At 45.1% G+C, this 12,430-nt stretch overlaps 1 protein-coding gene across 1 annotated transcript in view; it reads left to right on the top strand.

Moving 5' to 3' along the window:
• The window catches only part of CCDC198 (coiled-coil domain containing 198), a 40,442-nt gene extending 29,096 nt beyond the window's left edge, over positions 1-11,346 (top strand). Inside the window, exons 5-6 of the mRNA XM_077464440.1 lie at positions 3,440-3,617; positions 10,718-11,346. Coding sequence (XP_077320566.1) covers positions 3,440-3,617; positions 10,718-10,965 — 426 coding nt within the window. The 3' untranslated portion in view covers positions 10,966-11,346. The remainder of the gene's footprint in view (positions 1-3,439; positions 3,618-10,717) is intronic.
• Positions 11,347-12,430: the final 1,084 nt, after the last annotated feature.

Raw genomic sequence — 12,430 nt, 5'->3', positions numbered from 1 at the left:
ATAACTTTTGCGCAAACCAATCAATATACGCTTATTGGAAAAATAGTGGCGCTGAACAAACCTGTGCATAGAAAATCCTATAACTAAAGTGATTAATGTGCACTGTGCATATAAATAATATCAACACATTATGGTGATAATTAATGATGCAAAAATTATTAAATATATATATCTAGATATATAATGACTAAGGCCGCGTACACACGGGCGGATTGTCTGGCCAACTAAGTTCGTCAGACAATCCGACAGACAGTCCGTCCTACTTTCGAATGAACGGACTTGACCACACACGATGAACAGACAGTCCGCCGAAAGCTTGCGCGATGACGTGTACGGCATGTACGACGGGACTAGAAATTCGACGTCCAATACACTGCAATGCAACCTTCGGCCGTGTAAATCCTTTCTGAGCATGCGCCATACTTAGTCTGTCGAACTAGCCTACTCACGAGCGGATTGTCCGCTGAAACCAAGTTTGGACGGACAATATTACGGAAATTCCGAAAGACTTAGTCTGCCAGACTGTCCGCTGAAAAAGTCCGCTGAAGCCCACACACGAGTGGATTGTCCGCTGAAACACGTTTCAGCAGACTAAGTTGGACAGACAGTCCGCCCGTGTGTACGTGGCCTTAGTGAATCAATAAATAAATATAAGGACACAAACACCCGGTGAAACAAGTGACAATATTCCAATCTCTTATTCCTAAAGTATTAAAAAAAGTTCATATAAACTGAAAGAAATCCGATGAATGGTTGAAAATGAAAAAATAATATATCTGTTGTTCCAGTGATCTACTACACCACTGTGCTTGTGCTTCCACTCCCCTTACAAAATCGCACTCACCAGCTGCATTTGCCTCCCACTTTCGTGTTTGGCTCAATTCGCCTTAACCCACTCATAAATGGGGGTTTAAATATCATTTCCAGGCTTCAGCCAAGTATGACAAACCTCTCTTTTGTTTCAAAATTGTTTGCTCCACATGCAAATAAAAGAATGCTCCAACAGTGTGTAGTGGCGGCTCCTGAAGAGCACGCGCTATGCGTTTTTCCAAAGTTAAAGTTTTGCCTGAACTGCAGTTTGGTTTGGGTACAATTGTCTAAATTAAATTTCAGCATCAGCCTGAATGGACCATGAGATGTTCAGCCTGGCCACAGGGGGCACTGTCTTTTCTGGCAGGCATGGAACTATGGTCTGGTTTAAGTTACTCTCTCTTGGGGCCCGCCCAGTGGGAGTGGCGTTCTCGCTGTGCTCTCTGGGAGAGGGCATTTAAGATGTGGACGTTATGTGGTTCGGGGTTCCGGTCCAGAATGATGTGCTGACTTCATGGTCCTGGTCCTCCTGACCAGCCCCCAGGAAGGCTATGGCCTGGGGTGCAGATCCACCCGACTCTAATGTCTCGGGGCTGGCTAGCCTGAAGCAAGGAAACTAAAAGAAGGATTCTGAGGTGGGTGGGTGCTGTCATTGGTTCCCAGTGACTTCAAGCATTCCAGGGAAGGACTCTTCAGAAGAAGACCACGTACGGTGGGTTTCTTAGCAAGAGCCTGGAAGGGCTGAAGTAATTGAGAGAATCCAGTCTTGTGGATATGGCCAAGCTGGCTGAAATATCCAGGTGTCCTACAAGTGTTTCCAGTTTAGTTTTCCTACAGGTTCTACAACAACGTCTGTGGCAGACACATAATCGTGTATGTTCTATGACAGTATCTGTGGCAGAGACTTGTTCCTAAACTGAGCAACTTGTTGGCTGCTAAGCCTTGTGAGAGAGGCACTGTCCAACCTGAGTGATTATCCAGTTGTGAATGGCTATTCTCTGGATGCAGTCAAAGTAAGCAAGTTTTTCAGCAAATTTGACTTTGACACTAAGCCCCCGTACACACGATCGGAGATTCCGGCAACCAAATCCGTCGGATTAATTCCGACAGATTAATTCCGGAAGAGGTCCGGAAGTGATGTTGCATACACACGGTCGGACTCAGTTGTCGGAAAATCCGATTGTACATAACGTGATGACGTTATTTCGTTACGACGGGACTACGTTCAGGCTAGTAGCCAATAGCTTTGGTCTAGGAATTTGATCTGAGCATGCGTGGCACTTTGTCCATCGGAGTAGGCTACACATGATCGGAGTATGTCTGATCGGAGCATTTTGTCGGAAAATTTTAACTGCAAGTTGGAAAAGTTGGTCCGTCGGATATTCCGACGGAAACAGTCCGATGCAGACCACACACAGTCGGAATATCCGACAAAATGGTCCAATAGGAAACATTCCGTCGGAATCTCCGACCGTGTGTACAAGGGCTAAGAGTACCTGAACTTCCCTTTCCAACCCTCTGATCCCAATTCAAGAGACTGTTCATTGTCTACGTTTTTGCAAATAAAATCCATTCAAGTGGATCTGTTGTTGGTCTCTAAGTTACTGGCCCATCTACCACGGAAACCCCTACACATACAACGAGGAAAACAGGAGGTAATGGTAAGCCCAAATCTAACCAGCAGCTCCTTCGGGGGTTAGTGCTACAAGTGTAATATAGTATTGAACAATTTATTTAAAAACCTGAACACTCCCACATCATTGCACTCACATGTGTCAAAAGCAATACACGCCAAAGGTTGTCACATCACAGAAATCCATGCACTAATAACTGGATATATAATGGTCATGGCGGGCCCAGAGTGTGTGGTAGTTGTATAGCAATCTCACCCACTCCTCGTCCCCAGTAAACAGTGACCGGTGCAGGGTATCACGTATATGTCCTATACCTCGCTCAGTTGATTGCCATATAGCCACACCCCTTTTTCCACTATTTTGATAAGAGGAGAAATACTATTTACACATTTGTTTTATTGAAGTGGCAGCTGTAGTGATTAGTATTTTGGGTTTCACTTATTCATAAGCGCAGTGGGGGAACACAGGTGTGGGGGCGGTGTACTTGTGTACCATCTATTTTGAATATATGCTTATTGCGATTTTTTTACCAAAAATATGTAAGAAGAATACATATCGGCCTAAACGGACGAATAAATTAGTTTTATTTTTTTAAATTGGGATATTTATTATAGCAAAAATATTGTGTTTTTTTCAAAATTGTCGCTCTTCTTTTGTTTATAGCGCAAAAAATAAAAACCGCAGAGGTGATCAAATACCACCAAAAGAAAGCTATATTTGTGGGGGAAAAAAACATAAAAATGTAATTTGGGTACAGTGTTACATGACCACACAATTGTCATTCAAAATGCGACAGCGCTGAAAACTAAAAATTGGTTTGGGCAGGAAGGGGATGACAATGCCCTGTATTGAAGCGGTTAAGGAAATATTTGAAAGAAGATTTTTAAATGATTGCTACTTATATAAGGCACTAAGAGTAAAGCTAGGACATAACCACTCATCCATTTGCCATCGTTCTTTGCAGTGACATCTCTCGGTGTCTTTTTCTTGTACAGATGAATCACTTAAAGTCTCAGGCAGAAGTGAAGAGGAACATCCACCGAGAGAGTAAGATCAATAAACATAAAATGAAGGAAATGAAGGCTAACAAAGTGAGAGGAAATACAATGAGGTGTCATGAAGATGAAGATTTCCTGCCGGTGGAACATGCTGAAACTTTTAATATAGATTATGGTGAGATTTACAGTGTATATATATTGCTAAGCCTAGACTCAGGGCACTTTCACTGCAGCACCGAATATATCCTTCACCTTTCCCCGATAAACATTGAATCTTTTGCCTGCTGTGCTTGCTGATTGTTAGAGCTAATGTATATTTGGTTATAATGAGCTGTAAATCAATTTTTTCCAAAAAGTGTGGGACATTTATGACCATTGCAGGTTGTTCACGCTCTCATATGGTAGGTGGGACACTGAAGAGCTGCGGGTTTCTTTACTGCTATGCGGGAGAATATACTCACTTTTGCCAGCTGCTGTTGGTAAGCATGGACTGGTATATGTTCCAGGGGATATAGCAGAGCCAATTATATTCTGACAGTATACCTATTATAGTTCCCTATCACTCATACACACACATACTAGGGCCAGTTTGGACAGTATCAGCATGTCTTTAGAGCAGTGATTCTCAACCAGGGTTCCATGGAGCCCTAGGGTTCCTCCAGAGGTTGTTATATACGTTTCCAGAATATCCATTTTAATGGTGTTGATTTGGCCGACCCAGGGTAGGACAATGCTCCCCTGACCCCCAACCCCCCCCCCAGGAAGCAAAGCCTTTCCAGGAGATGGGAGAGGAGAGATATTTAGTTCAGTGAAAAGAGGTGAGAAAGGTTGACAGGTATCTTTATGCCCAAGTAGGAGATGCCCTCAGTCTGCCATTGGTAGGAGTAGTTGGAGCAAAGTGAGAACATTGCTGGGGTGGATAAGGAGATGTCGAGGGGCCTCTGTTTTGGAGATTTTGAACTTAAAGTTATTAAAAGAGCCGAAGCGCTTGAACTCAGAAAAGAGTGAGGGCAGGGTCATATCGGATTGCCGGACATATATCAACAGATAATCTGCGTAAAGGGACAGTTTATGGTGGTCTGAGGGAGTCTGGACTCATTGTATGGAGGCGTTCTGATGGATGGCACATGCCAAGTGTTCAATTACAATGACAAATAAAACCGAGGAAAGGGGGCAACCTTGGAGGGTGCCATTCGATATGTTGAACACCTCTGACGAGGTGCCATTTACCAAGACTGAGGCAGACAAATGTGGGTAAAGAGACATCATTTTAGTGATGAAAGTGGAGCTGAGGCCTATTTGTTCCAGGGAGCGTCGTAAAAAGTGCCAGTTGACCCTGTCAAATGCCTGTTCAGCTTCAAAGGGCAGGAGGGACGACTGTAAGCGGTGGCATTGGATATAGGAAATGAGGTGTATTGTATTAGTCATGTTGTCCTGGGCCTCCCTATCGAAATCGACCTGGTCTCTGTGGATAATCCCTGGCAATAACGGTGAAGGGCGGTTAGCGAGGACCTTTGCAAATAACTTTAGGTCTATATAAGGGTATTGGGCGGTAGCTAGTGCATTGGTAAGGATCCTTGGCGGGCTTCAGAAGGATGGAGACATTGGCAGACAGGAGGTCCCTGGAGGGGAGAGTAGAGTTATCTATCGCATTGAAGGCCCGGGCCAGGGGTGGCATTAGTAGGGGTGCAAATGTTTTGTAAAATCGGTGGAGTATATCCATCCGGGCCAGGGAATTTGCATAATTTTAGACCCTTGATGGCGCCCAAAAATGACGGTTCCACCCAGGGCCTATCCAGGTCAGAGGGCTCCCGAAGGTCAATTGCAGGCAAGGCAGTTTCCGCTATGTAGGCCTGCATTGCATCCATGGAGAGGGACGCAGGACTGTCTAAGGCACCCGTCAGTAGATTATACAGCTGGGAATAGAAATGTCTGAAAGAAGAGCATATGCCTTTCATGTTAAAGCCTTTGGACTGGTCGGGTTTAGTAATGAAAGGAATGGAGTTGGGGGGGGTCTAGGATGCATAACCCGGGCTAGGTGTCAACCACACTTATTGGCCACGGAATAATCGTAATTGCGTGCTCGATCACGGGCTATCAAGGAGTGGGAGTTCAGTAATTGGAGGAGGTCACGATGTGTGTTTGATAAAGTGACAAAGGTGGAGGGCTCTAGCATTCGTTTATGGAGGCATTCAAGGTCCGAAATGGTTGACAAAAGGCGCTGAATTTAATCTGATCTAATCTTTTTTAGGCGAGAATCGTTCTGTATAAGGACGCCTCGGACCACACATTTCAGAATTTCAGAGCCTCCCACTGGATAAGTGGGGTGGTAGTGTTGGAGGATTGGTCAGATACAAATTGTTGGATCACCTTGGTGACTTCGGCTATACACACTGAATCCCGGAGTAGGTTATTATTGAAAAGCCGGGATGCAGCTCTGCGGGATGGCGGTTGGCGGGCGAAGGACAAATAAACAGGGGAATGGTCAGACCAGAGGGTATGCCCCAGGGAGGACTGTAGCGGGGTTTCCAGGAGAGATTGGAAAAGGAGGAAGTAGTCTAATCTGCTGTAGGAGTTATGGGCTATGGAAAAATAGCGATAATCCTTCTCAGTGGGGGGGGTGTATGCGCCAGGCATCTACCAAGTGATGTGAGTGCAGTAGGGATTTGATATGTGAGAGAGAAGATGCAGTCATGGAAGACTTACCAGAGGATGTGTCAGCAGACGGGAACAGAACAACATTAAGATCACCTCCAACAATGACACAGGGACCCCCAAAGGAAGATAGTCTGGTGAGAGTGGAGGAAAGAAAGAGAGCCTGGTCCATATTGGGAGTGTAGACAATGGCCACTGTAAAGAGAAAATTATTTTGTTTCAATTTGAGAAATATAAAGCGACCACAGTCATCAATGTAAGAATCAAGAACTTAAAGATGAAAAGATCTATAGAATGCAATGGAGACCACTTTGGACTTAGCTTGGGGATTAGTGCTATGGAACCACATAGGATAGTAGTGGTTACAAACTACTGGTACTGAGCCAAAGCGAAAATGCATCTCCTGTAGTAGCAGGATACTGGATTGCATTTTGTGGAAGTGGTAAAGGTTCTAGCTGTGCTTCTCTGGGGTGTTGAATCCCTTACAATTATAGTATGCTAGGTTAAGAGTTTGTGCATCTGCCATGGTGGGGAATGTGGGTTAGGGGGGAGAGAAGTGGATGATATGGGCCCTTTGAGTGCCAATATCTGCCAGCAGAGGGAAGGGGGAAGGGAAGGGAAGAGAGGGGAGGAAAACTCGTGAGAAGGATAGGTAAAATAAAAAGCAGCATGAGGATATAGAAAAGAAAAGAATGTCTCAGGCCTCAGTGTCAATAATGGGACAACAGAGGGGTTTGAGGTATACCTGACCAGTTAGGGCAGAGACCAGAAAAGCAGAGGGGAAAAACAATTACATGAGTAGGCCACTAGGTGGCACCAAATGCTCAAAAACAAATAGATATAATAAGGTACTATAGGGGACATTTCTGAACCAAGAACAGTGCCAGGGGTGGGCACCGAGCATGCCTAAGGGGGGGGGGGGGGGGGGGGGGGTAAGTGGGAGGCATGGAGAGGCCCCCAGGGCCCAGGCTCCACAGGGTAGTAGGTAAATTAGAACATAAAAATATGCCATGGAAGAATAATAGTCATGAGAAACAAAACAAAAGATAGCAAAGGTATAAAATGGCACACTCCTTCAATATAGGTATACGAGCATTACAACAACATAGGAATCATGGCGAGACCTGGATATCATGTGACGGCATTGAAAAGGTAAAAAAAAGAAAAGGAACATATCCATAAGCATAGCATCCAGGTGTCGCTGTTAGGGAGATAAAGTGACATTGATCTAATATCATGCAAAAGAGGGGAGGTAAAACCATTAACAATGTATAATAGACCTGAGAATAAGCATTAGAACGTAGATATTATTATAAGTGAACTTGGCAGCGAACATGGGCCAAGAGTTTGTCCCTGGAAATCAAATAGTAAGATGCAAAAAACAATGAACATTATGCAAAACATGAAGTGGGGATTCACAGTGAAATGTACACTGGAGATCCAAGGAAATCACAGGAAACAGTCTTGCTAAACTGGGACAGACGATCGACTAGTCAGGGTGAGTCAATCGTTGGGGTCCTTGTGCGAGGAGGATCTGGAGCGTCGTTTGCGGCCTTGTTTTTGCTACTGAGGTAGGAAAGGTAGGCCAGGGGTGGCCAGGGGTGGAAAGGCCAGTCAGGCAGGAAACGTATGGAAGGTCTCCAAGAGTGCGATAACTGTTCATCTTTCCCTCATGGTGGACTCACAGTTGGAATGGGAAATGCTACTGGTATTTCATATGGTGCGATTGCAGGAATTGCGTAAGCGGCTTCAGAGCTTTCCTCATGGTCAAAGTCTGGCGGGAGAGGTCTGGGAGAAGTATCACCTGAGTATCGTTGAAGATAGATAGAATCCTGTGTGCTTGCAGCATGCATAATGTCTTCCTTGATGTTATAAAAAGTGAACCCTGCAGAGGGTTTCATGCATAAATGAGGGGTCAGGTTTTTCTGGGGCCAGATGTTCTATGGACATAGTCAAGTTCAAGACGATTGTCCTTGGGCAGGTGCAATAGCTGATTGACTGGAGGATACGGCCTGAGGGAGATCTTTGGGTTCAACGTACTGAGGTATTCGGCGGATGTGGCTATTATTGCGCCTATTTCTATGCTCAATGTCATCTTGTTTCTGCAGCATGACCATGTGAGTGTTGAGGATTTCTTTGTGGGATTTCACAGCCGCATGGAGGTCCTCTGTGGTGTTTTCTATAGCCTCAAAATGGGCAGCAATGTCTTTTTTAAGGTCAGAGATCTCCTGCTTGTATGTCCTTTCGATCGGTTTTACACACTGCTCAAAGTGATCTTTTGTGGGAAGAGAGCGGATATAGCTATGCAGGGATTTCATTTGGGATGCTATGTCCCATCCATCCTTGGATCCCAGGGAGGTGTTGGAGTGGCTCCTGGATCATCTAGTAGAGCGATCCTGGTCTCCAGGGGGTGGATGGTGGGCCTGTGTAAGGGACAGAGAGTCCAGGGATGACTCAGAGCAGGCCGGGGACGGAGGTGGCGAAGCCATCTTGGATTCAGGCCGGCACTGGGCCGTGGCTAAGGATCAGGTGAAAAAATTCCCCAAATCACCCCCCTGATGAGATCCCCTGGTCCTCTTCTGGTCTTTGTACTTATTCTTCCCAGAGGAGCGGTGTGGACTGAGTTTCGTGCCATGTAGGAGCCCTGTAGAGCCGCGGGGTCCGGGAGCCAAGACTGCTCCATGTGTCAGGCCACGCCCCCTGGACTTAATTTAATAGTGCCATTGCACGCCTGAATGGTGATACTTTTTTGAGAAAGTTCTGCCGCTTGTGTAAAGTGCTTGTACTCCTAGAATGTTTATTGGAGGCAGCACAGAGTCTGATTTACCGTATATGTTGAGCTAATTTTTAACTCAGCAAACAAGGGAAGACCAGGTGTCATGTCACCTGAACTGTAGAGAACTGTAGAGCACTGTTCGCCCCCCCTCCCCTTCCTCCACCGCCGAGCCATTCACAAAGTGCAGCATGCTTTGCGTATGCACAGTAGGGTACCTCCTGTGAAGCAAAAAGGCATCACTGCCCGTTTCCCTTAGCCAAGATGGTGGCGGTTGCAGCGGTCGCTGCAGAACTTGCTGTCGCTGTTCTGCCGCAAGACCTAGCTTCTCCCCCTGCACCTCTGACTGTCTGTTTAGAATGCAGTGGGGGGAGGGGCACAGGATCTCCCTGTGGCTAATAGTTCTCTTCCCCAGTGAGTCAGTCTGCTTGTACACTCTTGCTGATACATGCTTGGGTCAGGCAGGTATCAGTTTCACTCTTCAGTGTACAAGTGAGTCGCTCTGCTTGTACACTCTTGCTGATACCCCTCTCCACTGTATACACTGGAAGATCCCGCTGCCCGTGGACACCATAGGGATGCCAATCGCTGCATTCCACCTCCCCCCAGGTGGGGAGTACAGAGATGTGCTGGGGGTTGGAGATGCACAACAGAGACTGGCTAGGTACAGGGGGACCTCTGGGAGTAGGGGGGTGGCTGTCTGGGGACCCTGATGTAAGGAATGGGCCCTGTGGGAACACTGATGTAGACTCTCTGGGGACCCTGATGTAAAGTGGAGGCTCTCTGGGGACAGATGTTTATTTATTTATTTTAGGTACTTATATAGCGCTGTCAATTTACGCAGCACTTTTACATATACATTGTACATTCACATCAGTCCCTACCCTCAAGGAGCTTACATTCTAAGGTCCCTAATTCACATTTATACATACTAGGGTTAATTTAGACAGGATCCAATTAACCTACCAGCATGTCTTTGGAGTGTGGGAGGAAACCCACACAGGCAAAGGGAGAACATGCAAACTCCAGGCAGGTAGTGTCATGGTTGGGGTTTGAACCAACAACCCTTCTTACTGCTAGGCAAAAGTGCTATCCACTACACCACTGAACCGCCCAATGTAAGGGGGACACTGATGTAAGGGGGGCTCTCTGGGGACCCGGATGTATGGAGGGCTCTCTGGGGACACTGATGTAAGGGGGGCTCTCTGGAGACACTGATATAAGAGGAGGCTCTCTGGGGACCCTGATCTATGTTGGGGCTCTCTGGGGACCCTGATGTAAGGAAGGGTCGCTGTGGACCCTAATGTAAGTAGGGATGCTCTCTGGGGACCTTGATGTAAGGGGGGATCTCTTGGGACACATATGTAAGGAAGAGGCTATCTGGGGACCCTAATGTAAAGGGGAGGCTCTCTTAGGACTCTGGTGTAAGGGGGGGGGGCTCTCTGAAGACCCTGATGTAAAGTGGTGGCTCTCTGGGGACACTAACGTAAGGGGGGCTTTCTGGGGACCCTGATGTAAGAGGAGGCTCTCTGGGGACTCTGATGTAAAGGGGGCTCTCTGGGGACACTGATTTAAGGAAGGGACTCTATTGGGACCCTGATGTAAAGGGGAGGCTCTCTTGGGACCCTGATGTAAGGGGAGGGGCTCTCTGGGGACCCTGATGTAAAGTGGAGGCTCTCTGGGGACCCTGATGTATGGAGGGGCTCTCTGGGGACACTGATGTAAGGGGAGGCTCTCTGAAGACCCTGAACTATTGTTCAAATCTAATGTACAACTTATTTTCAGTATAGTTCAGTTACTACTTCAAATACAAGTTATTGCTACAGTGTATATATTTTCCCATTTAGGAAATAGCTGGCATTGGACCATGAGGGAAGTTGACGGTACACCGGATTGCCATCTGCAGAAGAACAAGCTGAGTTTGTGGTTTCAGCTCCATAAACAGGGGATTGAAACTAGTTATGACAGTTCAAGCAGTGATTCCCTGGACAGCTGGATCAGAGAAGATGCACAGAGTCATCGGAGACCTCCCTTAGTGAGGACGCGGACTGAGAAAATCCCAACTTTTGATGAGTTCTATGATCGTGAATTTTAAGTCTAGAGTTAGTTTGTTAACTATTTTTTTCTGCCTAAAGGAATTTCTTTCCTGTAAATGATGGCACATTACATTGGTCCAGCATGGACTAATGAACAATATGTATGCATAATTCATATCTGAGAGACCTCTGTTGAAGATAATCTTGTAGACAAGGTTTGTACGAGGTAGAGATTGTAACAATATCACCTCTCCTCTTCATCTTATCCAATTAGAGAATGCCTTATATTCATTAATATATTGAAAGACCCCAAAAATTGTATGATTTTTGATTATTAAAGTTTTAGACTGTGAATGTTTTGACTATTTCTAATTAATAATTTTATATTAAAATTACTTGAAATTATAGGAAAAAATAAAAATAAATATGAAAATAAATAATTGATGTTTTTATTTGTTTTTCCAGTTTCTTATGTACAGCATATAGGTACAGTGCCTTGAATGTATGGTGCCTGGTGAATGTTCTCCTTGCCTGGCCTGTCAGTTTAGGTGGACGGCCATATCTTGGTAGGTTTGCAGTTGTGCCATACTCTTCTTTACATTTTCGGATGATGGATTGAAGAGTGCTCCATGAGATGTACAAAGCATTAGATAGCTTATTATAACCTAACCTTTCTTTAAACTTCACAACTTTATTCCTGAACTGTCTGGTGTATTCCTTGGCCTTCTTGATGTTGTTTGTTCACTAAGGTTCTCTGACAAACCTATGAAGGCTTCACAGAACAGCTGTATTTTAACTGAGATTGCATTACACACAGGTGGACTCTATTTACTAATTTGGTTACATCTGAAGGTAATTGTTTCCACTAGTATTTAGTTAGGGGTATCAGAATAAAGGAGGCACGCCACACTTTTCAGATATTTATTTGTAAAAAAAATTGAAAACCATTTATCATTTTCCTTCCACTTCATAATTATGTGCCACTTTGTGTTGGTCTATCACATAAAATACATTTATGCCGCGTACACATGACCGAACTTTCCGGTAGAAAAGGTCAGACGGTCTTCCCGACGGACTTTCGACGGATTTACGGCGGACTTCTGACCGAACGGACTTGCCCACACATGAACAGACCAAAGTCTGTTCGTTTTGAACGGGATGATGTATGACTGAACTAGAAAAGGAAGTTCAATAGCTGCCCTAGCGTCGTATTTGGTCCGTCGGACCAGCATACAGATGAATGGTTTTTCCTGATAGAAATTGATTCTGTCGGACAGATTTGAAACATGTTCTATTTCTAGGTCCATCTGAATTTTTGAAGAAAAAAGTCAGATGAAGCCCAGACACGATCGTTAGATCGTTATATCCGACGGAATGATTCTGTCAGATCTTTTCTGATGGAAAGTTTGGTTGTGTATATGCAGCATTACATTTTTGGTTGTAATATGAAAACATGTAGAATATTTAAAGCGGTATGAATACTTTTTCAGGGCACTGTAAATAGAGCTATAGTTTGGTAGCAAT

Source organism: Lithobates pipiens, unplaced genomic scaffold (assembly GCF_037356315.1).
Source record: "Lithobates pipiens isolate NorthernLeopardFrog02 unplaced genomic scaffold, aLitPip1_a1.2 Scaffold_30, whole genome shotgun sequence".
Taxonomy (NCBI): domain Eukaryota; kingdom Metazoa; phylum Chordata; class Amphibia; order Anura; family Ranidae; genus Lithobates; species Lithobates pipiens.
The sequence above is the reverse complement of the archived record's forward strand: the minus strand, read 5'-3'. Positions and strand labels throughout refer to the sequence as shown.